The sequence below is a fragment of the Culex quinquefasciatus genome, chromosome 3, assembly GCF_015732765.1.
Source record: "Culex quinquefasciatus strain JHB chromosome 3, VPISU_Cqui_1.0_pri_paternal, whole genome shotgun sequence".
Lineage (NCBI taxonomy): Eukaryota > Metazoa > Arthropoda > Insecta > Diptera > Culicidae > Culex > Culex quinquefasciatus.
In genome coordinates this window covers 16,147,665-16,173,352 of record NC_051863.1, presented here as the reverse complement: position 1 = coordinate 16,173,352, position 25,688 = coordinate 16,147,665, and the positions used below count along the sequence as shown (strand labels likewise).

At 36.9% G+C, this 25,688-nt stretch overlaps 3 protein-coding genes across 5 annotated transcripts in view; 2 read left to right on the top strand and 1 right to left on the bottom strand.

Moving 5' to 3' along the window:
* LOC6046054 (E3 ubiquitin-protein ligase TRIP12) overlaps positions 1 to 6,155 on the top strand; it is a 44,950-nt gene extending 38,795 nt beyond the window's left edge. For all 3 annotated transcript variants that reach the window (XM_038264668.1, XM_038264667.1, XM_038264666.1), the window contains 2 exons: positions 3,988 to 4,189; positions 4,257 to 6,155. In XM_038264668.1, the coding sequence (XP_038120596.1) occupies positions 3,988 to 4,189; positions 4,257 to 4,720 (666 nt within the window). In that variant the 3' untranslated portion in view covers positions 4,721 to 6,155. The remainder of the gene's footprint in view (positions 1 to 3,987; positions 4,190 to 4,256) is intronic.
* A 4,864-nt stretch (positions 6,156 to 11,019) lies between these two features.
* On the bottom strand, positions 11,020 to 19,020 carry LOC6046059 (SAFB-like transcription modulator). Its single transcript, XM_038261731.1, has 8 exons — positions 18,748 to 19,020; positions 18,295 to 18,630; positions 18,068 to 18,236; positions 17,799 to 17,880; positions 17,708 to 17,739; positions 16,240 to 17,335; positions 15,181 to 15,312; positions 11,020 to 11,973 (listed from the first exon to the last, which is right to left on the bottom strand). The coding sequence occupies exons 1-8, from the start codon at positions 18,871 to 18,873 to the stop codon at positions 11,319 to 11,321; spliced, it is 2,628 nt and encodes an 875-aa protein (XP_038117659.1). The 5' UTR covers positions 18,874 to 19,020; the 3' UTR covers positions 11,020 to 11,318.
* A 2,774-nt stretch (positions 19,021 to 21,794) lies between these two features.
* On the top strand, positions 21,795 to 23,756 carry LOC6046060 (mannose-1-phosphate guanyltransferase beta). Its single transcript, XM_038264854.1, has 2 exons — positions 21,795 to 21,992; positions 22,122 to 23,756. Exon 2 carries the CDS (start codon positions 22,305 to 22,307, stop codon positions 23,403 to 23,405), a length of 1,101 nt encoding a protein of 366 aa, XP_038120782.1. The 5' UTR covers positions 21,795 to 21,992; positions 22,122 to 22,304; the 3' UTR covers positions 23,406 to 23,756.
* The last annotated feature ends 1,932 nt before the right edge of the window (positions 23,757 to 25,688 follow it).

Sequence of the window (25,688 nt, the reverse complement as noted above, 5' to 3'; positions counted from 1 at the left end):
TATTTAAAAAAACTCTAATAAAAGTGAAAAAGCATACCAAGTTTTGCCCCTGTTGCTAAAGGAGCCATTACACTACCGCTAACAAACTCGCACTTTTTGGTGTTTGACAGTTTGCCAAACTCGCAAACAAGGCAAAAAGTATGCAGGCTGACGTTTGTACACACAAATCCAGGAAAACAAACAAAGCATACAAACTGTCAAAAAGCGCGAGTTTTTAATTATGAAAATTTGGGTATCTTTGGAAAAAAAAAACGTTTTTTTTTTTAGTAATTATGCTTTGAAACAAACTATATTATCAAAAAATATTTTCTAGGTAAATGCATTAAAAATTTAACATAGGTTGGTTGGATTAAGTCAATTTAAGAGAGATTTTAAGTATGTTTTATCGCCGATAGAATTTTCGGATTTTAAAGCCTGCAACAATTTTTTTTGGCTAGTTATGAATGTACTTGTGAGTGTACAGTATGTAAAAAAAGTATTTACACCCCTTGAGCACTATGCACATTTTGTGATGAAACATGTAAAAAATTTAAAGTTTGACAGGAACCTAGTACTACGTTTTGTTCAGAAACTCATGCCAAACATTTTGCTACAAACAGCTCATGAAAAGATGATTTCTATAAAAAGTTATATAACAAATACTATAAGGAAACTAAAAAAGGTGCAAAAAAAGTTTGTACACCTTTCGAAAAATTTACATAAATAATGTTATTTGTTGACAAATCACCATAAATCCAGTCTCACAACTTCAAATAGGCATCCTTGACTGATTAAAAAAATAATTTGGATTGAATATAAAGTTTACTAACTACTTAGTATAAAAGTTTATATAACTCTGGAAATTCTATATAAAACTTATCTAAACTTAATTTTGCAAACTTTTAATTCAACTAAATGTCAATATATTACCATAGAATTGCTAAATAAACATTTTGGAGTGGGTATAACACCGTTTTGGGGTATTTGTATCGATAGAATAGATTTTCGTTGGAATTTCGTACCAACCCGGAATTACGTCGTCGGAAAATCCGCCGGCATCGAACCGGTCCACAATTCTTAAGTCAACCTATGTGGCATCGGAAAGGGCATAAAATTTCCGATCTTTTGATACCCATACATCTAGGTTTTCTATAAAACCCACGTTTTTAAATACCTGGGCAAAAAGTAAGTTTGATCCACGAGAACAAAAATTACGAAATTCCATACATTTTTGGCAGATTGCTCAAACAAAACCATAACAACGTTTTTACCTAGGTATTTAAAATCGTGGGTTTTATAGAAAACCTAGATGTATGGGTATCAAAAGATCGGAAATTTTATGCCCTTTCCGATGCCACATAGGTTGACTTAAGAATTGTGGACCGGTTCGATGCCGGCGGATTTTCCGACGACGTAATTCCGGGTTGGTACGAAATTCCAACGAAAAATCTATTCTATCGATACAAATACCCCCAAAACGGTGTTATACCCACTCCAAAATGTTTATTTAGCAATTCTATGGTAATATATTGACATTTAGTTGAATTAAAAGTTTGCAAAATTAAGTTTAGATAAGTTTAGATAGAATTTCCAGAGTTATATAAACTTTTATACTAAGTAGTTAGTAAACTTTATATTCAATCCAAATTATTTTTTTAATCAGTCAAGGATGCCTATTTGAAGTTGTGAGACTGGATTTATGGTGATTTGTCAACAAATAACATTATTTATGTAAATTTTTCGAAAGGTGTACAAACTTTTTTTGCACCTTTTTTAGTTTCGTAATAGTATTTGTTATATAACTTTTTATAGAAATCATCTTTTCATGAGCTGTTTGTAGCAAAATGTTTGGCATGAGTTTCTGAACAAAACGTAGTACTAGGTTCCTGCCAAACTTTAAATTTTTTACATGTTTCATCACAAAATGTGCATAGTGCTCAAGGGGTGTAAATACTTTTTTTACATACTGTAAGTGAAAAGGTGGACGTGGTAAAGATATACGGGTATCGATTCCTTTTGTGGATTTAGAAAAACCAGGAGCTGTTGCTGATCTGTTGCATGTCCGAGAAGACCTCGCTTAGCTGAGTAAGAGCCTCGATTGGGGCACAATCTGGCTGTGTCTTTTGAAGATATGCAGATTCTTGGTGAGATCTTTCCATCACTATTTGCTAGATGATTATATTCTCCTATATTATTATAAAATAAAATAAATAAACACTGCTACCCATTCTCCAATCTCCGGTTCCTCAATCCCAATTCGCCCAATTCCACTTCCACCCTAAAAATATAATATCTGCCAAATTTACACTAACACACCACACCTAACTGATTCGGATCGTTTGGTACGGTATGTCCACGCATCCTTCCCCCCCTATAGATTCTGTGAAATGTGATCCGTTCACAGAATCCTCTCTGCGGTAAACACAACACAGTAGGGCTGGCCGCTTTGATTTTTGTATTACATTTTCGGGTATTCTCGGATGTACTGCAATTATTAATATTGACAAGAAAAGTGCTTGGAGCGTAATCTAATCACAAGACTTTCCAGCATGCTTTCATCGGACTGATTAGATTAGATTATATTAGATTAAAGCCTGCAACAAAAATTTTTTTGGCTTCCTGATTTTTCGTTGGAAAACATTTGCAACAGCCAATTGCTCGTCAGTCACCTATCTTCGGCATATGTTTGTTGCTCGATTAAAAAGCTCCAAAACAACTGTTTAAGTCATAAACTTATCAGCAACAGCTCCGCCTCTAGTAAGCACACAAATTTATGCCAACAAGATAAATTTTAATGCACTTTTGATCAAAATTTCTATTTTGACGCACTATTTCTCATCCATGTATAATTATCATTTATGACCAAATTATGACCAAAAAATGATTTTTCGATACTTTGGCTCAATTCTGAGTGCAGATTCAGATTCAGCGGGCACAATTACATGGAAAAATATATATATAGACAATTTACGAATTTCATTAGGGTGGTTTTCCCATGAAAATTATACGTTTTCAAATGAAGATATCTCGAATTCGAATTTAAAGAAAAACACCTCTGAGATTTTTTCAGCGTTTGTAGTGCTAGATCTCCTCTTTCAAATGCAACCTGGTGCCTTTTTGAGGATATTTATGTTTTAAGCTTACATCTTTTTTACCATAAAATGGCTGTAACATTTGACCCTTAAGTCCAAATTGACACGTCAACAAATAAAAATGTTCGTTTTTAGAGCTCTAAAAGTGCTCCGAATATCACTTTTATCTAAAACCCATGAATTGCCACGTTTAAAAAAACTGATTTTTGAAGGTTTGCTCAGATGCTTTCTATAAATTTGGTCATAGAAGGCGTAGATTAAGAGATAAAAATTTGGTGTCCGCTTACCAAAAGTCGCCATAATCATCTTTTCACTTGCGCAAACATTTTCACAGCGCTTATGAAGTAAAACTGTTTCCAGCTTGTGGCAACCTGTTCTTTTGAACATGGTTTAATCACTCACTTGAAAAATAAACCCAAAAAATTGATTAATTAACATGCGCTATTAAAAAAACAATTGCCCTGAGTCGTTTGACGTTTACCTATTCCCGACGGCTTACTCAAGAGCTGGCTGGTGCCAGGAAACTTCCTCTTGTAATACAACTTTTTATGAGTTTAATCCTAAATGTTTGTTTCAAACAGCATGAACTGGAAACCAAACAACTGCGCGCTGAAAAAAAATGTATGCCGATAATAGAAATGGCGTGGGCTCCAGTGCATTCTCGTGAGACCAGAATAGACTTCGAAAATATTTTTGGAAAATGCTTGTAGAGGGACTAGGAATAACTTTTGGTAAAAGTCAAATTAAACAGAAATGTTCACAAAAAGCTGCTCTACGGGTTGGTGTACTTGGTTTTACTAATATTCAAGGAACACCCCGGACTATCGAGCATCATTCATACACCACCGACTTTGGTCAGAGTTGAGGAAAGTGCACTTCAGAACCACTTTCTAACTTTCAACTTTTATCCTTACAGATTGACGCTCTGGATCTGGACGGCTGCCCGATCGCGGACCTAGGGCTGGACTTTGTGCTGCCCGGCCATCCGAACATCGAGCTGCGCCGGGGTGGCCGCGACACGGCCGTCACCATCCATAATCTGCACCAGTACATTGCGCTGGTGACGCACTGGTTCCTGGTCGAGGGCGTTTCGCGGCAGTTTGAGGCACTGCGGGAAGGTAATTTCGATTCAGTTCGATGGGAAGTGATTAAGGTGTACTAAAATGTGTGTTGTTTTTCTTGCAGGTTTTGACTCGGTCTTCCCAGTCAACCGGCTGCGCATGTTCTACCCGGAGGAGCTGGAGAACGTGTTCTGCGGGGCGGGTCTGGGCGCGGCCACCCACCAGCGCTGGGACGTCCGCATGCTGGCCGAGTGCTGCCGCACGGACCACGGCTTCACGCAGGACTCGCAGCCCATCCAGTACTTCTACGACATCCTGAACAACTACAACCGCGACGAGCAGCGCCTGTTTCTGCAGTTTGTGACGGGCAGCCCGCGGTTGCCGACGGGCGGGTTCAAGGCGCTCACGCCGCCGTTGACGATCGTGCGCAAAAAGATGGACGGCAACCAAAACCCGGACGACTACCTGCCGTCGGTGATGACCTGCGTCAACTATCTGAAGCTGCCGGAGTACTCGAGCCGGGAGGCGATGCGCCAGAAGCTGAAGGTGGCCGCCAGCGAGGGCAGCATGAGCTTCCATCTGTCCTAAGTTGGCGTTGGCGTGCGAGAGAGAGGCAGAATTTCCCACACAAACACACACACAAAATACTAGTCGCAGTTCACACCGTTTCTTCAGCAGAACGCCACTCCGCGGGTCTTGTTTATTTTTATTGGTTTGAATCAAGCGGGTCGCGCGCAAGTCTCAAACGGCCCCCACTTTTGTTTTACCAAATAAAACTAGTGAAGTGAAAAAGCGTCGTTTTCCGCGTGTAGAAAACCGATTTTTTTCTGTGTAAATAGCTCCTAGCTGAGAATTATTGAATTTGATCAAAAGGTTCAAGTTGCACTACAAATATAAAACTATTATTTTTTTGTTCTATTAGTTAACTGTATTGAAAGAGAAGAGAGAAGCTGAAATGAATAATAAATCAACTGGCGTGTGATAGTAACTCTTAGATGGAATTCAGCGCGTTAACACTGTGAAGTTGTGTCCCACCGGTCCTCCCTCCCTTCCCCTCACGCGGCAGAGAGCCTTTTTTTTTTTTTGATAAGTTTTATTCGTTCTACTACTATTTTTGTTTTCTCTGCGTAAGTTTTTTTTTTATTTAATTAAAATCGCTTATTTTTTCCGTTAACAACCGTGTCTAGTTTTGTTTTGTTTAGAGAAAAAGAAACAGTTAATGATTTAGTAGGCAAAAAAAAAAGTTCACGCAACTTTAGATAAACTAAGCGAGAAAAGAAGAAGGTGACGACAAAAGCCACTGTGCAATGTATAGAGCAAAACGCAAATCGCAAAAAATGGTAACAAATAAATACACTAGATTTAAACGCAAACATATACACTTACACACAAACACACGCCCCCTCTCCCATCTCTTGAACAACAAAAATATCTAACGCTGATGATTATACAATTTAAAAAAATACACACACAAACACACACTGCTAAGAAAGTTGTGTGTGCTATTAACCAACCGTGTACAGCTTGACTAAAATAAAACAAAAATATAAGCATAAATATTCCCAACTACAAAACACTCTAATCTCTACCACCCACAACCAGAACAGCCAACATCGGAGAGTGTGTGTGAGAGAGCGTGGAGCGTCTGATTTTTAAACACTTTTTGTTTTTGTTTTATTTTGTTCGATTGATTGAATGAACCAACAACAATAAAGGAGCGGCGCGTAGCAAACAGCGGGAAAATAAGTATAACGATAGGCGAGCAAGTGTGTGTTTAATCAACAACAAAGGAAAAAAAAAACAAGTGGAATAAAGAAAACAACAAAAAAAGCAACGTTGAAATAAGTTTTGTTTGGTAGTGTTTGTGCGTGCGTGAAAAAATGATTGAGAGAGAAGGAAAAACAAGTATGAGAGCGAGAGGTATGATATTGGCTCTGGTTTGAGAATTAATTTTGTGATTGTGAGATGTGTAATAAGTATAATATTGATAAACGATAACAATAAAAATATTCAACATAAAATATCTGAGACTTGTTTCGAACCCGTTTTTAAAAGAAAGCCCTTGAAAGCAGCGCCCTTGTTTAAGCTTTAGATCGAATCAATTCTAATCAATTTGATCTCGTTAAAGCGGTATCACACTTAGATTTTTTAACTATACTCGGTAAATTTTTTACCGAAACCTCAACAGCCGTGGGCTCGGTAAACGTTTATTTGACAGCTTGCTTAAAATTTCACCGAACAACCCGGTAAAAACTACCGAGAATTTACCGTGCCAATTTGTATGGAGCGTAACACGCGTGGTGATTATTGCATTCGATCGTAATATTTCGATCATAATTTCTCGACTCACGATCGAGATTTCTCACTAGTAAGATTACGACTTATCATCGAGAAATTACGATCGTAATTTTACTGTTGAAGTCGTAATTTGTAATACCATTTTTTGAATATTTTTTATTTAAACGGCATTTTGATTTCAAAAATTTTAAAAATTTCCAAATGTTCCAAAATTTCAAATCTTTTAATTTTTTTTAAATTCAAAAAATCATTAGTTTCAATAATTTCAAAAAATCCAAAAATTTAAAAAAATTCCAAAATTTCAAAAATTTTAAGATTTTTGAAAAATTTCCAAATTTTAAAAACTTTAAAAATTTCCAAATTTTTAAAAATTTCCAAATTTTTTAAAATTTAAAAAATTTCAAAATTTTTAAAAGAATTAAAAAAAAATAATTTCCAAAAATCCAAAAATTTCCAAAGTTTTAAGATTAAAAAAAATAAAAAATTTAAAATTTTTAAAAATATCGAAAATTTTAAAAATTTCTAAAAAATTACAAATTTTAAAAACTTGAAAATTTTAATATCTTTTGAATTTTGTAAATTTTATAATGTTTTAAAAATTTGAACAATTTTAATTTTTTTTAAATTTCATTTTTTTAAAATTATAAAAATTAAAAAATGAAATAAAATCTAATTCAATCCAATAACTCTTTCGCAAAAAAAAACTGGATTTCCTCCTGATTTGTAGAACAAAGTAGGGTACGTTATCCATTAGTGGACCCCTTTCCTATAGTGGACCCTCTGAAGGGTTTTTGATGAAAAATTCAACAAAATCACAATTGGGTCCTAAAATGAAGCTTAGATTGCTGATATTATTGTTTACAGCGATAAAGCTTATTTTTCTGAGTACAATGGCCCTTTGTACGACCACAAAGAGTTTAAAATGGATTTTTAAATCTATTTTGAAAAATTAACCTCGCGGTCCTTCTTGACAGAAAAGCTTCTACTTGACAGCTCGTTCCAAGGGGATCATAGTTGATCCATCGAAAAAATGTTGTCTCGTTAATTTTTTTTCTGCATTTAAATGAAAAAAAGTGATCAGAAATGGTTTTTAATCGTGTTTTTTACCGTTGGACATAAAAATTAACATAGGGCTTTAGTACCCAATTTCAAGCGTGTTGTTGTCTACAAATCTTTCATTTGGCATGTTCAGCATCATTTAAAACAATGTTGACTGACATTGAATTGTCCTTTTCACCAAAATAAGTGTTTTGAGTTTGACATCTGAAATCAGCCATTGGCCACTAGCATTTTCACAACAAAACTGCATTTATATTTTATGATTGAATTAACTATCCGATCATTTTTTGACTGATTATTTAACTTCAGCAAGTCAAAATAATGTAAGTTTAAGAAACTTTACTAAAATAAAGCGAAGAACTGCTCATTTTCGACCAAAAATTAGGGGGGTCCAATATAGGACAACGAAAATCCAAACTTTTCCAAAAGTGGACCCTTGTTAATTTAACCTTCAAAAATGAAGAAAACTGTTTATTTAAGCAAAAGTTTCTCTAAAACATACAATAAATGCTTGCTGTTATCAACCTAAACGCATTTTTTTCCAATTATGAGTATAAATATTGCAGTTTTCATGTTAAAAGTACCAAAAATGCTAAAGCCGTAAGAATTTATAATTAATCAAAACTATAGTTAATTGTACCTTAACTGAAGCATCATAATTGCAGTTTGTAATGATATTTTATAATAATAAATCAATAGCAAAACATTTTTTTAAATTAACATGCGTGGTTTTATCAGCAACTGTAAAAACGTAATTAATATGGAAAAAATTGCATCAAAATTACTTTTTTTAATTATTGTTTTGTTTACAGTGGTTTTCGAAACGTTTTCTCTGATCTTTTTCGGAAAAATGTGTTTAAATGCCTGTTAGGTTTTGTTGTTGTTTAAAGCCAAATTTGTTAACAAAACATATTTGCTTGTGATGAAAAGTGAGCAAAATCCATCTTTAATTCATTATATATATCATTAGACCTACCTCATGCATCAAAACATCAAATATCGGATAAATTTGGTATAAAAATAACAATTTGCCTATAGTGGACCCGGGTCCACAATCGGATTATGGACCCGGGTTTACTATAGGAAAAGGGGGTCCATAACAGGCAAAAAACACTATTTTTTCAAATGGCTATTTTTCTGCTCAATAACAAATAACTGACGAAACAAATAGTCAAAATTGTTCAAAAGACTTCAGATTTCATTCCCAAGTAACATTTGTACAAAGGGTTATGAAAAAGTGCTTAAAATTTTGTGAAAAAATGTGCTTCGGCTCTACTAGGGGGTCCACTAATGGTTAAAATACCCTACTGGATGTTATAGGCTCTTTTGAAAGAGCACACGATGTTGAACCAAACTGCATCAATAACTCGAAATTGATAAAAAAAAATGCATATGGGACATTTATGCGATCAGGGGCAGTACAGTCCACACTCGATTATCCGAAGGCCTCGCAAATATTTCACTTCGGATTATCGAATCACGAAAATACAATTTTTTTCGTTGTTCTATTTTTGATTGTCGAGCTAAAGTGATTTAAATTTTTGTAATGCAAAATGGCGACCAATGAAATTTTCTGAATTTTTTTTATTTTTTTTTTTGAAATTTTTGATTTTTTTTTAATTTTTAAAATTTTTAATAAAAATTTAAGGTTTGAAATTTTTTAATTTTTGAAATTAATGAAATTTATATATATTTTTTTTAATTTTTCACATTTTATATTTAAAAAAAAAATTGAAATTATTTTTTTTAATTTTTGAATACTTGAATTTTTTAAAACACGTATCGAGATTTTCTCGATCGTTAGTCGTAAATTGTCAATGGTAGATCGAGAAATTACGATCGAATGATCTCAATCTACTATCTCTTCATCTTTGTTGTATTTTTCATTTTATCATTAACCAATCACATTTATTTTATTTACTTCAAATTGTTTCACATTTTTGCATTGAATCAAAAACATTTGGGTAAAAAAAAAATCACTTTAACAACTAATCCTAACTTAAATCTAAAATAAAAATTCTTTGAATTATTAAAAATCATAGAACGAGTAAACTACGAACTGTATTTTAAGATAAAAGTTTTGCACCCACGCAGAGTTGTTGTCATCTCGATGAAAATGTTCAGATGTTCTTGTGGTGAAAACAGGTCACTACTGCCTTCATCCGTTGATGCTGGTTGGTTTACCCTCGGGTGCTGACTGAAGCCAGGAGGTGTTGTGTTCTCTGCAACTTTTTGCCGCTGATTCAACGGCAATGGCTGCAGATTTGGTGCCACTCGAACAGATCCCGCTCCAGGTGACGCCAAAGCAGGAAAATCCACGTCCGTGAAAGTTGGTGGTGTTTTGCGACGATTTGGTTGATGCCTCGTCGTCGCTTGCTGCCGAATTTTCACAAACTCAGCACGTTTTGGGCAGCTTCGATTCTTCGTCGAATGGTCGCCGCCACAATTGAAGCATTTGGCTTCGATGTTCTCGTTGATTGTGTCCGCAACGACTCTTGATGAAACAGTTCCTTCCACCATGCCCAAACTGCAAACAGTTCAAACATTGCGTCACGTCACGGGGCACTGGACGATAACGTTCCCAAGTCACGATGATGTTGAAAATTGCCCGAACTGCCTTCAGCTCAGACGGCGATGTCGATCCTTTCTCGAGATGAACCAGGTACAGTTGATCACGATATTTGATGTCCTTGTTGTGTCTGAAGACTTCGATCACGTTCATCTTAAGAGATTTGAGCTCTTCTTTCATCACACTCACATCCATGTCATACAGGCCACGGAAGACCTGTTTCATGGGGCTGAAGTATTCAATCTTTGTGTTGTTCAGGAAATCCCGAACGTAGTTGTAATCCTTTCTGGTAGGTAACAGAATTTTGAGTCCATCAGCACACAAGCGAATGGAAGCTCGTAAAGCACCAGATTTGATAAACCCGGTCAGCCACTTTCGCACCGAATCCGATGACGATGTTTTCACAAAAATGGGTGGCAACTTTTCCCGTCGTTCAAATTCTTGCTTTCTTGCTCACGTCCACAGGGAGGGTAGCGAACTGGTTTCCAGACGAATTTTGAGCGTCCTTGCCCAAACTGCCTGGCTTTGCTGGTAGCGCTTCGGCGTTCTTCAGCTTCTTCAAATCTACCGATCCTGCTGGTGAGGACCGCCGCTTTTTCTTGCCGTGAGGCATTTTTTGCACTTTTCAGGAACTAATATCCAGGAGTAGGGGAACAGCATCTAATTCCAGCGTGCCTCTAATGTTGGCAGGTCAGAACTTTGACATTCAATTAAAGCTAATTAAAAGCGTTTTCAACTGAAATGGAGTGATAAATGGCTCAACAAGAAGTGAGCAAGCCAGTTTCTATCAAAAGTTTTGCAAAATTAGTTGTTTAAATAGTGAAAATCAGCAAATTGGATGGAGTTAGGAGCGTGTGCTTAACCTGCCAAACATACGAGAATTTCCCCTACCTCACTGATTGGTGGTCCACAAAGGAATGAGAAAATTGATGTCTTTCTTTCCATTTAAAGAAACATGCTGTTTTTTTTGCTATTGTTCTTTATTGAATTCTCTTCAAATGATGTCTTAGCACTATCTGGGTAATGACTATGTAGCAAACAATAAAATCCCTCACATCAAGTTATAGATTGATTACAGGATACGAGAATGCATCGAATGTATTCGGCGATGGTGTCGCCCGCAGCTGTCCAAATTGTACGCGGTTCGAGATTTCACGTACCGTAGTCCTTTACTTCTTCTTCTGCTTGCTGCCACCATCCCCACCTTAATCTCTAAATCTAAAAACCTAGAGCACACACTTATGCTACCTCCCCAAGATTCTAATACCGTCCGTTGTCAAACCGACCGGAACCCACGGGGGCACCGTATCGGTCCTGCGGCCGCCCGCCACTTCCACCCAAAAATCCGCTCGGTCGGACCGGATCCAAAAACGGCGCGGCACTCATCTGCGGGGCCTTTCGCTCGTTGTAGGTGCGATCGTACCGATCCTGACCGTTATCCATGCGCCAGGTATCGCCTCCCCCGCTCAGCGAGCTGCCCAAATTCAGCGACGGACCTGTGCTGCTGTGCCACACGCCCCCGCTGCCAATCGTTCCCCCGGCGCTGCTACGCTCCGGATAGCTGCTGTCCAGGTAGCGCGACTTGGCCAGTCCTCCACCGCCGTTTCGGTCACGATCACCCCCACGGTAATCGCCACTGCCCAAGCCACCGGAAGCTCCGCCCGCCGAGCGGCTGTCCGAGTAGCGGCTCTCGATCGTGGTCAGCGTGCGCTTGTTGTAATCGTCCATGACGCCACCGTTGCGCTTGAAACTGTCCCCGCGTCCTCCTACGCCCGACGAGCGGTAATCGTCTACGGCGCTGGTGCGCGACTTGTAATCGTCACGGCTCGACGACTTGTAGTCGTCCCGCTTGGAGGCGTAGTCGTCCCGCTTCGAGGAGCTGTACGGCTTGTCTACGGCGGAGTACGCGCCGCGGCTGAAAAGGGGAGAACGGTCGTGTTAGGGGGGTTGGTTTTGCGAGAAGAGTTTCGTGGTGATTATTGCATTCGATCGTAATATTACGATCGTTATTTCTCGACTCACGATCGAGATTTCTCGATGGTAAGATTACGACTTACCATCGACAAATCTCGATCTACCATCGACAAATTACGATCGTAATTTTACTGTTGAGAAATCTCGCTCGTGGATCTAGAAATTACGATCGTAATTTGTAATACCATTTTTTGAATATTTTTTATTTAAACGGCATTTTAATTTCAAAAATTTCAAAAGTTTCAAAAATTTCAAAAAATTTAAAAATTTCTAAAATTAAAAAATTGAAAAATTTTTAAAATTAAAAAAAAATCCAAAAATTTCAAAATGTTTAAAAAATTCAATAATTTCAAAAAAATTAAAAATTTAAAAATTTCAGAAATTTTAAGATTAAAAAAAATAAATTTAAAAAAATTCAAAAAATTTAAAAACATCGAAAATTAAAAAAATTCAACAAATTTTAAAAACTTTGAAAATTTCAATATTTTTTAAAATTTAAATTTTTTTTAATTTATAAAAAAAAATGAAATAAAATCCAATCCAATCCAATAACTCTTTCGCGAAAAAACTGCATTTCCTCCTGATTTGTTTTTTTTTCTCTTTTGAAAAAGCACACGATGTTGAACCAAACTGCATCAATAATAAACTCGAAATTGATAAAAATGCATATGGGACATTTTTGCGATCAGGGGCAGTACAGTCCACACTCGATTATCCGAAGGCCTCGCAAATAATTCACTTCGGATTATCGAATCACGAAAATACAATTTTTTTCGTTGTTCAATTTTTGATTGTCGAGCTAAAGTGATTTGAATTTTTGTAATGCAAAATGGTGGCCAATAATTTTTTTTGATTTTTTTTTAATTTTTGAGATTAAAAAAAATTTAATTTTTTTGAAATTTTCGAAATATTTTTTTTTTTTTTTTTTGGGAGGGTGATCCAGCCGCACATCGTTGATGTCGAAACCTCTAAACTGGGCCCTCGTCCTGTCACGTCCGTCAGTAGTCTTGTCGTACATTACAACTAGAACCAGATCTGCCAATGAATTAGTACACTTCGACCAAATAAACACTGACGCTGTATGGATCTGACTCTAGAATAAATGCACAGTTGTGTGTTATTCATAAGTCCAAAATGTTCAATTATTCATATAAGTCCAAATATTCATTTGCGGATAACTACCTAACTTGAATTGAATACAAGATTTAAAGCAACCTATCCGAAAGCTACTCTTATCTCAAATCCCCGACATTTTAATTATTAACCAAAAAAAAAACGTTTCTTTTAAAACCTGTCTGGCTTCTTTAAAAAAAAAAAAAAAAAAACAGTTGATATTTTACAAGTCGTGAATTGAAAATAGAGACGACCATTTGATCGTCAGAATTCCAGTAGATCCTCGATTCGCAACAATGGTCGATACAATCATAATCCGACAACCGTTAGTTCAACAGATCAACGAATTTAGTCCGATATTATTTCACTATTGATTGATCGAGACTCTATCGAAATTTTGACAAATCAGAATGGTTTTTATGCTACTTGAATGAAAATCACCGGCAAAGTATAAAAAGTTGATATTTATAGTTAAAATCCTAAATTCTACAAACACTATTTTTTTAAACCCGCATCCTAACCTGACACCCACATTAAGATAGGGAAAAATTCATTCATTGTACAAATGTGATATTTCCACTATCAGAGAACCTCCTTGTCTCGATGACAGCTTACCGGTCATCGATTAAGCCCTGAGACTACGCCAAAGTGGGTTCTCGCAGCATGAAGTGGTGTCCATGTGTAAAAATGGAAGCTTCAGCAATATACTGAACACTTCGATTTTAATTCCACATCGAATCAAATCATACTCTTTGCCAAACAAGCATCAAACCTATGACACTCATTATGACAAAGCCCAGGGGAATTTATCAGCATTTTTGTAAATGTAAAGCAATCAACAAATGACCATTTTGAAAAGTGTTTCAGTTTATTTTCGCTAAATCCTGATCTAAAATGGCAAATCGCAGGATGTTGCGTCTGAAAACTTGATGATTATTTTCGCAAGAATTTGCGTAAGTTTGATTGTAGATGAGGTGCTATAGAAAAAGTTTTTGGAACAACATACACAGATAGAAATCTTATGTGCGATGTCGAAAACAACAAAATTTACTGTTTTTGAACTATTTTACGTCTTACAAAACTTCTATCTGTGTGTACAAACAATTTTCCAATTATGTTTTAAATATTATTTTGAATTTCTTCTATGATTTTGTTTTGTAATATTTGAAATAAGAATATTTTTCTTCCAAAATTTCAGGGGGGGGGGGCACAATGTATGGGCTGCCCCCCCTGTACAATTTTAAGGGGGGGCAAAAAGTACCGTGCCCCCCCAGAGTCGGCGCCCCTGTATGGGACATTTTTGCGATCAGGGGCAGTACAGTCCACACTCGATTATCCGAAGGCCTCGCGAAAATACAATTTTTTTCGTTGTTCAATTTTTGATTGTCGAGCTAAAGTGTATTGAATTTTTGTAATGCAAAATGGTGGCCAATAAATGTTTTTGATTTTTTTAATTTTTGAGATTAAAAAAAAATTTAAATTTTTTGAAATTTTCGAAATATTGGAAATTTTTAAAATTTATATAATTTTTGAAATTTTTGAATTTTTTTAAAATTTTTGTAATTTTTTAATTTTTTGAAATTTTTTTTTTAAATTTTTAAAATTTTTGAAATTTTTAAAATTTTTGAAATTTTTAAAATTTCAAAATTTTTAAAAAAATTTGAAATTTTTAAAAAAATTTGAAATTTTTGAAATTTATAAAAAAATTAAATTTTTAAAAGTTATAAAAAAAAATTAAATTTTTAAAATTTAAAAATTTTTTTTCAAATTTCTAATATTTTTAAAATTTTTGAAATTATTGTTTTTTTTTTTGAAATTTTTGAATACTTGAATTTTTTAAAGCACGTATCGAGATTTTCTCGATCGTCAGTCGTAATTTGTCGATGGTAGGTCGAGAAATTACGATCGAATAATCTCAATCTACTTTCGACAAATTACGACTTACCATCGACAAATTACGATCGAGAAATCTCGATCGTGAGTCGAGAAATTACGATCGAATGCAATAATCACCACGTTTGACGGCAATACTCACGTGGACGAAGAAATGGACGGGGGCGGTGGTGCCTCGAAGCGACGTTCCGTGCCGGCGCTGCGCTTCCGGTCGTCATCGTAGTGCGACGAGTGGTCGCCGGGCCGCTTCAGGTTCCGTTTCGCCTCCTCAATTCTGGCCAGAGGGCGTGGTTACGTAGTTCAAATTGTTACGGGGGAGAGAGAGAGAGAGAGCAAGAGTCCGAGAAGAAAGGAAAGACGAGATTAGTTTGGGAGGCAGGGGGGGGGGGTGACACGACGAGCGCGTTTTTCGCACTACTTTACGCGATTTCCGGACCTTCGAGCGAAACTGTTGAACGCGGTTTCTTTTTTAGAGCAATCGAACGAGCGCGAACGTGACAAAATATTTCCCTCCGTGACCAATTGCGGCAACTTTTGACGAGGTGTAGTCTTCTGGAGCAGCGAAAATTCGCTTTGTGTCGTCGTTTTGTAGTTCCGCGATGCGCTTGAAGCTATTCAAGTATCTAAAGTTCTTCGACATGATGGTTATCCTTGTAGCATTAACACTGCACCTTTTTTCGCTGGATATCTTCCTACTTATTGCAGGAAATTCATTTGAGCTGCTTCGGGGTGAAGTCGCTGGTCGGATGTTGGACTCACAATCCAAAGGTCGTCAGTTCGAAACCTTGGGGTAGAAGGGATCCAAGTTGTGAAAAGAGGTTTGGGTGCTCTTCCGAATTTAATTGTTTGTTTTTTCATCTTGATTTGAGCATTCGTTCTTCAGACCTCTCTGAAAAAATGTTATTGTCCAAGCAAGAATCTCGTTGAATCTGGAACGATGCTGGTTGCACTGATGATCTCTCTCAAACTTACAGTTCTTGAAGGGTCTACGCTGCAGAAACGAAAGGTGATTGCTACTGAACTGTTTGGCTCACAGGGAGATATTTTGTCACGCTTTTCCTTTTGCGGACCGAAACACAAGACAACCCACGCACACACACACACACGACCTGCCCTTGTGTGTGCGCCCGCCCGTTTGTGAAAAATATATAGAGAAACAGAAACATGGATTAATCTTAAGAGAGTGAATTTGCAACCGTACTTCCTTTGCTGACGCTTCAGCTCCAGCCGCTCGAGTTCGATCTTCTCGCGTTCCAGCTTCTGGCGTTCGCGTTCGATGCGCAGCAGTTCCGCTTTTTCCTTCTCGATGCGGGCCCGCTCGATGGCGAGCTTTTCGCGCTCCCGACGTAGCATTTGCTCTTCCTCGCGCTGCCGCTGGCGGATCTCCCGGCGACGGCGGTCCTCCTCGCGCAGCTGGCGTTCCTTCTCGCGCAGCCGCTGGCGGTCGCGCTCCTCGCGAATCTTCTGCAGCGACAGCACCTCCCGCTCGCGGTCCCGACGGTCCTTGCTCTTCTGCGGTTGGTCCTTGCCGATGGAGGTGGAGCTGGTGCTGGCGGTCTTGGCGTCCTTGCTGTCGGCGTCCTTGTCCTTGGCCTTGCTGTCATCTTTCTTCTTGTCGGTTGACCGCGACCGGTCGTCCCTCGGAGCGATGGACTTGGCGCGATGGTTGGATCTGCTGCGGTTCGGTGAAGATTCCCGCGCCTGGGAACGTCCTCGGGCGACGGACTTGGAGCGGTCGCTGCGGTGCTGGGATCTGCCACGCTCGTGCCGCCGGTCGCTGTCCCGTCGGTCGTGGCTCCTGTCCTTGCTGTCCTTCCGGTCCGATGGCTGCACCGTTGATGATGATGACGACGACGCCGTCTTGGAGGAGGATGATTCCGATGGCTTGGAGTTGGTGTTGGTGCTGTTGCTGCTGCTGCCGCCAGTACCGCTGCCACCCGCCGCCTTCGCCGGGCCCAGATCGGACTTTGCGCGCTCTACCGAAATCATCCGGCCGTGCAGCTCGGTCCGGTGCAGGTGCGTGATGCACTCGGTGGCGTCCTTTGCGGAGGCCATCGTCACGTAGCCGTAGCAGCGCGTGCCCGGCGTGCGCGTGTTCGTGACCACCTTCGCTCCAATCACTTTACCGTACTTGGAGAAGATCAGCTTGAGGTCGGTCGCCCGGGTCAGCGTCGACAGGCCGGACACCCACAGGTTCCGGGACACGGTCGACTTCTCACCGCCCGGGGACGACTTGGACTTGCTGGCGGCGTCACCAGACTGTTTCGATGCCGACGACGACGATGACTTTCCGGCGTCTGCAAACACACAAATTCCGCATCCGCAAACGAACGAGAAATAAGGACAAACATTAAGGTTATTTTCATGGCTAGGTGGCGAAAGGGGTGTTGTTGCTTCGCTGCGCTGCCGTTGCTCGTGTCGTCGCTTCTGGGTCTGGTCGCCGCGGCATTGGAAAACCAAAAAAACAATGTCCCTCTTTTGCGCACTTGTGCTCACGAAATTCACCGCAGCCTGATTCCAGCACAAAAATCGTTCAGCGTAACACAAAAATCGAACACTGCCGTAACTACTAATCGTAAGATCTTAGCCTAATTCTAACAGTTATTTTAAAAGGGGAAAAGAGTCCTGAAAACAGAGTGTGAAGAGATGTCGTTACGGTTGGAAATTACCTTTTTCTTCCTTTGGAGTTGCCGGTTTCTCACTAAAAAGACATTTTAAAATTAGAATTGTTTCCTAAGAGGATGTTTGAAGGACAAATACCTTGTAGAATCGCCCTTTTCGGCCGATTTGCCCTCTTCCGTGGACTTGGCGTCCGACGTCTTCTCCGAGGCCTTTTCACCAGCTAAAAAAAATACAAGTCTTACTGTTACTAAATTCCTTTGAAAATCTCAATGATGATTAAAAAGCTAATCGTCAGAATGAACCAAAAACTTGAAAATCACCAAACGAATTTTCAACAAGCTGTGAAAGGTGTCATCACGTATGGATCTACTACGTGTGCGATAAGCGCATATTCTTGCGACACTTACTGGCATCGTGCAGCAGCTTTTCGTCCTCCTCGCCAATTTCCAGGTTGAGCGAGTCTTCATTCTCGGCTTCCTTCTCACCGGCGGCGGCGGCTGCCGTTTTGTCCCCGCCATCACCCGCTCCGGTGGCAGCCTCCACCGCTGGAGCCTCCGGCTCCTTTACTTCCGCAGCCTGCAAATCAAAACTCATCATTCTCCCTTCAACACCCCAAGAATCCGGCCTAACGCACCTTTTGCTGCGCAATCTCGTCGTCGTCCAGCTTTTCCTGCTTGATGACCAGCGAAATGTTCTGAATCAACGTTTCCGTTTGCCCGTTGGCAGTTCCGGAGGTCGTCGTCGCAGCAGCACCCTCCTTCTGCGACTCATCGGTGCACTCGTCCCGAACCTGCATGTCGGACAAACTAGGCTCGCTGGTCACCGAGCCGTTGCTCACCGACGTGGCCAAACCGGATTCCTCCTCCGGTTTGCCGGCCGCAGCTGCGGCCTTCTTCTTGGCCGGTGTCTTGCCCACCGAACCGATCTCGAACTCGAACGATTCCGGATCCTTGTTTTCCTCCTTCAGAGCCTGTTTTCGAGAAAGAAAAATCAACAACACAATCAACATACCCGCGACCTAGCGCTACGCCCTCTTCAATCACCACAGAGAAAATCAATATGGCGTCCATCAGCCATCTTTGCTTACCTGCGTGAGCCGCTCGATGAGCACATTTTTCACCCCATTTCCGTCCTTGCCCCGCTTTTCCAGCTCCTGCTTCAGGTCGACGACGCGCAGCTCGCTCAGTTTGCGTTTTTCCACCGCGTCCGACATGATTTTCACGGGTTTTTTTTCCGGGCAAGATGATTGACAATTTTCGGTGGCTTCACTTTTTTTTTTCTTTCTCTCAAAACTCGTGCGCGGAGCCGATGTGTGCGCGGTAGTGCGTCCGACTTCGACGAGATTTGCAGTGAAAATGAGATGGGATGAAGAAAAGTTGGGATGACGTTCCACACATTAGAAAAAAAAAGTGATGTTTGTGACGTTCCATCCAGCACGTCCATTCAAGAATGATTAATTTATGGATTATTTTACACATTTCGCGTAATTCTACAAACTCAATATTTTCTTTGTATTTATTTATTTGTTTTTTCAAGGGCTGATGTACAGACAGTATCTTTCACTGAGTGATTTAAGATCAAAAATTTAAATACAATAAGCTGCCGTTCTACGCTTAAATGTCCCATGTCAGTTTTTGACGATTTTGACTTAATGCCATTTTTAAGTTTAGTCTGATGTGTACTTTGAGAAAAACATATAAAATCTGGTGCTTTGTTCGGAAACTCATCAAAAACAACACCAAGTCTGTTTGTCCCATCGTTGAACTTTTACGCATAATTGTCCAACCAAGTATTTTCTTACACGGAGTCATTAGTTTTACTAAGCAGGTTTAAATAGGTTTGAATAGAGATCCTATTTAGGGTCTCTAGGTTTAAATCACTAAAACAAACAAAACTGTGTGGAAAACAAACCACCATCTCTCTTTAAGTGTTATTTTTTTTTTCGTTCTATAGAAAGCCTTATTAGTGTAAATTGACAACTATTATCTTATTACTGGCATTTTTTTCATGTCCAATACACAAAATTTTATTTAAGAAAAACACACTAGAATTTTGAAAATTTATAATTTGAGCATTGTAATTTTATAATTTTATAATTTTATAATTTTAAAATTTTAAAATTTTAAAATTTTAAAATTTTAAAATTTTATAATTTTATAATTTTATAATTTTATAATTTTATAATTTTATAATTTTATAATTTTCTGTAAGTTTTTTTATAGTTTTTTCTTACTCTTGCTAGTGCCTTAGTTAAAGAAATAATTGTTCCTAAATGGATTATGATGCAACACACAGCTGTAAGGAACTCCAAAACTCTGTTATGCACTTCAAAATAACTCATTGTATCTTGATTATTCACCAATAAAACCGAATTGAAAATTGAAATTGATAATTTTATAATTTTATAATTTTATAATTTTATAATTTTATAATTTTATAATTTTATAATTTTATAATTTTATAATTTTATAATTTTATAATTTTATAATTTTATAATTTTATAGCCTTATTAGTGTAAATTGACAACTATTATCTTATTACTGGCATTTTTTTCATGTCCAATACACAAAATTTTATTTAAGAAAAACACACTAGAATTTTGAAAATTTATAATTTGAGCATTGTAATTTTATAATTTTAAAATTTTAAAATTTTAAAATTTTAAAATTTTATAATTTTTAATTTTATAATTTTATAATTTTATAATTTTATAATTTTATAATTTTATAATTTTATAATTTTATAATTTTATAATTTTATAATTTTATAATTTTATAATTTTATAATTTTATAATTTTATAATTTTATAATTTTATAATTTTATAATTTTATAATTTTATAATTTTATAATTTTATAATTTTATAATTTTATAATTTTATAATTTTATAATTTTATAATTTTATAATTTTATAATTTTATAATTTTATAATTTTATAATTTTATAATTTTATAATTTTATAATTTTATAATTTTATAATTTTATAATTTTATAATTTTATAATTTTATAATTTTATAATTTTATAATTTTATAATTTTATAATTTTATAATTTTATAATTTTATAATTTTATAATTTTATAATTTTATAATTTTATAATTTTATAATTTTATAATTTTATAATTTTATAATTTTATAATTTTATAATTTTATAATTTTATAATTTTATAATTTTATAATTTTATAATTTTATAATTTTATAATTCCATTAATAAAATTATGAGAAATTTTCATCTCTATAAAAAATATTTTTTTTTAATTTTCAAATTTCAGAATTATTTTTCTTAGATTAAGAAATTCCAAGTTTAAGAATTTAAAAAATAAATTCAATTGATATATCTGTAGGTTGAGATCTTAATTAAAAATTTTATATTTATTTGGCAAATCAACGAAATGTTAGTTATAAAGCTCGCATTCAATATTTAGAATCAGCAATCTTTTTGGCTCCACCTCGGGCTTCACTAAAATGGCGTAGGAGTTTTAATACCCAAAAGGTTCAGGTTCTTGAGAACCATTTGGGTTTTTAATAGATGTTTAATGAAATACTCAAATTGTAGCAGTGTTTTATGCTCGAAGTTATATTCGGGCAGTCTGTTGCTGTATTTTCATGACAAATTGTACAAAGAAAAGATTTTTATTCGGTCATATTGAGGTTTCCAGCTTGGATTTTGGGGTTATTTGGGTTTTTTTTTTATTTTTGGGGTTGGGGTTAGCTAAAAAAGGAGTAAATTTAGTTTGGAAACTTTTTATTGGAGGTCAAACTTTGGTCAAATATGTAATTTAGAGTCTCTTGAGGCATTTTCTTAAGAAATCCGATGGCGAAGAACAAGAACCCATCGATTTTCATCGACCTTTTTTTACTTGAAACATTTTTCATATTTCGCCGGAGGTGCCAAATATCCGTGTAAATATCAATCTTGCTGATTTTTTTATCTTAAGTTTGGTCTAGGAAACACACAGTGAAAATATTCAAAGTTAAAATTAATTTAATTTAATGTAGGCTACTCAAGATTACCCAACTTTGCTTAAAATTTCATTTTCCTGTTTTCCGTCGTTTTGTGACGTTCGATTAAAATAAAAACTTTTAACCCTCAACTGCCCCTGAACCACCAAGAACGATTTTGACAGATCTGACGACCGAAAGCACCAGCAAATGTTTGTGTACGTTGTTCGCTTCGGCGTTGGACTTTTTCTCGCTGGAGCTAATCAGCAGGGATTGTGTTTGCGTTATCACTAAAGAAAATTTTAGTTTTTCGCTAGCTCGGAAATCTTGTCAGTGGATAAATTAAGGTGTTTGAGTTGTAAAATTTCGATTTGCAGGGACAAACAGGAGGTAAAAGTTTGAAAACGGATTTGAACCGGTGATTCATTATCACTTTGAAGCTTTTTTTTTTTCGTTCTCCCTTTGTGTTTGTGCCTACTTGGATGTGTCTGATAAGTTTTCATTTCTAATGACGTGTAGGCGCTGAAACCTGTTTGCCTCGCTGGAAGTAAACAAGAACCGGCCCCCCACTTTGATCAGTCGATTCACGGAACTTGCTGCCAGCAGTGAGCATTCAAATTCGAAGCCGATAAGAGCATCTCCGCGCGACGAGAGATACGTGTCAGTTTTTGGACAGCAGTTGCATCATCTGGAAGTGTGGAGATGGGAGCTGTCGGAAAGATGCGGGCGTTGATTCTGGTCGGCGGTTACGGGACCCGGTTGCGGCCACTGACGCTGAGCACGCCCAAGCCGTTGGTGGAGTTTGCAAATAAACCCATTTTGCTGCACCAGATTGAGGCGCTGGTGGAGGCAGGTGTTGGTCAGGTGATTTTGGCCGTGTCGTACCGGGCGGAACAGATGGAGGCTGAGCTGAGGCAGAAGGTTGAGCGACTCGGCGTCAAGTTGATCTTTTCGCACGAAACGGAACCGCTGGGGACGGCCGGGCCGCTTGCGTTGGCCAAAGAGATTCTAGCTGAGAGTACGGAGCCGTTTTTCGTGCTTAATTCGGACGTGATTTGCGACTTTCCGTTCAAGGAGTTGGAGCAGTTTCACCGGAAGCACGGTCGGGAGGGCACCATTGTGGTGACCAAAGTTGAGGAACCGTCCAAGTACGGCGTGGTGTTGTACCACGACGATGGTCGCATCAAGAGCTTTATCGAGAAACCTCAGGAGTTTGTTAGCAATAAGATCAACGCCGGAATGTACATCCTGAACCCGTCCGTGCTGTCCCGGATCCAGCTGAAGCCCACCTCGATCGAGAAGGAAGTGTTCCCCATCATGTCCGGCGAGCAGGAGCTGTACGCGTTTGAGCTGAACGGCTTCTGGATGGACATTGGCCAGCCGCGGGATTTCCTGACCGGAATGTGCCTGTACCTGAACTCGCTGCGACAGCGCCAACCTGAGCTGCTGTACGCGGGCCCCGCCGGCCACGTCGGCAACGTGCTGATCGATCCAACCGCGAAAATCGGCGCCGGCTGTCGGATAGGACCGAACGTGACGATCGGGCCGGACGTGGTCATCGAGGACGGTGTGTGCATCAAGCGGTGTACGATCCTGCGTGGCGCCGTCATCAAGTCGCACTCGTGGCTCGACAGCTGCATCATCGGGTGGCGCTGCATGGTAGGCCGCTGGGTGAGACTCGAGGGAACGACCGTACTCGGCGAGGACGTCATCGTGCAGGACGAGATCTACATCAACGGCGGCCAGGTGCTGCCGCACAAGAGTATAGCGCTGAGCGTGCCCGAACCGCAGATCATCATGTAGGAAGGCCTTCACCTTTTTGAGTTGGATTGCGCGCGCACGCGCTCGGAAAAGATCACGCCGATTGATGGCGATCATCGAGAGCGCTAATGAACCCCCCAAGAATCGCGTAATCCTTCTTATTGAAATTGGTAAGATATATGTGTAGACAAGTGTATTTTAGACAATGATGTAGAGAGATAGAGAGAAGGAGGTCAATCATTGCCACGAGAAATGCATTTTTAAAGAAGTAGTTCTTTTGAAGAGAATATTCAGATGTTTTTAATTGGATGATTTTATTATTTTCTAAAACTTTATTATATTGTTTGCATTCCAAACCTACGAATAAACAATGCCAATGAAGATTGTTTCGAGTTTTAAATCGTACTCAATGGTATCACACATCCTTTTATTACCCAATTGGATCACTGAAGCTTTAATTCGATTGTATTAAGCTTGCTGGTTTTCCTATATAGTTAGCGTAAGAGAGAACAGAAGCAACGATTGCTGAATTTCCTAAGATAATAACCCATTTATGACCGAAAAGAGTTTAAAATTGATTTTGAAAAAAAATATATGTAAGTTTTTGAAGGAATTGAATTTTGACAAATTTACTTTGCGACCTTTCTTAATAGAAAGTATTTTACTCACAGTCAACTCCATCCGAACTCTGAAACGGAATTCAATTCAATTCGATCTTGAGAAAAAAATTAAAAATTTATAGAATATAAAATTTAAAAAAAAAGATTGAAAAAAAGATTTAAATCAAAAATTTAATCCAAAAATTTAGAATACATATTTTGAATTCCTAAATTCTGAAAACCCTAAAGTATAAAATTTTTAATTTCCTAAATTCTCAAAATTCTATAATGTAGGACGAGGACTTTGACAAATCGAGTACGAACAGCGTTTAAATCTGTCAAATCACTAGATTTCAAAATTTTCTTTTTTTTTAATTTAGTTTTATTTTGAATAGGCTCGTTTTAAAATTTGTGATGTTTCGAATTTTATTAATTTTATATATTCTAAATTTAGGAAATTTTAAATTTCAGGTTTTTAAATTTTAGAATTTTTAACTATAGGTAATTTGGAAATTTTTAAATTTTTAACTTTTTAAAATTTTTGAAAAATGTATTTTTGAATTTCTTATTCTCTGAAAGTTCAAATTTTTAAATTCTTTGCTTTGAATATTGTACAATTAAAAAATAAAAATAAATCTGTATCTTTAGAATTATTTGAAAACATAAACATTCTATTTTAAAATTTGTTTTTTTTTTATTTCTTGTTTGATTTTTGCAAAAAAATATAATGATAATTATTATGGCTTTCTCTTTGTTTTATTTTTTTTTTAATATTATTTCAATCTACCATCGTCAAAATACAAAATTTAAAAACTTAAAAAAATTAAGAGATTTTAAATTAATAAAAATAAGTTTGTATTTAAATTTCAAAAAAATAAGAAATTAATTGTTTTTTTTAATGTAATGATTTAAAAAAAAATTAATTAGACATCCAAAAATGAGGCCGTTGCAAATATGCCCCCCCCCCCCTTTCAAAAAAAAGTCCGAAAAATAAGGAGCTAAAAAATATTTTTTTCAAAAAACTTCAAAATTTTAATGAAAATAGAAGTTAAATCAACAGCAAACAATCTAATTTTTTTTTACATTGACAATCATATTTAGCATGTTTGCGCTGGATTAAAAATATTTAGAATTTTTGTGAAATTCCAATGCAAAAAATAAATTTTCGTCAATACTTAAATATTTTGGAAACTGATGATTGCAAAATAACTGGACAGGTTTTTCATTCAAATGTTGAAACCATGGCTCGTAAATTTATGTTTTGAAACTTAATAAATACCAAAATAAAAAAAAAAGTTCAAGCAACAAAACATTTCTAAACTTAAAAAAAATCAGCAATTTCAGCAGAGATTTAAAATATTTCCAAAAATTTAAAAAATATGTATAAAAAATTAAGAAAATCACAAAGTTAAATAAAACTTCAAAAATACACAATTCAATATATAAAACAAATTTTAAAAAAATATATTCAAAATCTGGAAAATAGCAAAATTCATAAATGTCATAAATCAACTTAAATCTCAAAATTAAAATTAAAAAATTTGAAGGTCTTATTTTTTTAATTTGGAAATAAAAAAAATGTGTTGAACCCCAAGAAAAACTCTTCAATTTATACAATTTAACGGTACACATCAACCATAGCTTTTGCACTCAGATTTCTGTTACAGACATTCTAGTATCTTCAATACTACGGGAACTATCGATATAATTTGTTATTCATCCCCCA

Bases quoted from the DNA above. Each gene is read 5' to 3' on its own strand.
- LOC6046059 (XM_038261731.1), bottom strand. From the start codon at position 18,873: ATGTCGGACGCGGTGGAAAAACGCAAACTGAGCGAGCTGCGCGTCGTC. The intron at 17,336-17,707 runs GTAATTTCCAAC...GTGTGTTTGCAG, and splicing joins AACTCCAAAGGAAGAAAAAG to ACGCCGGAAAGTCATCGTCG. The intron at 11,974-15,180 runs GTGAGTATTGCC...TCCCCTTTTCAG, and splicing joins CCGTCCATTTCTTCGTCCAC to CCGCGGCGCGTACTCCGCCG.
- LOC6046060 (XM_038264854.1), top strand. From the start codon at position 22,305: ATGGGAGCTGTCGGAAAGATGCGGGCGTTGATTCTGGTCGGCGGTTAC.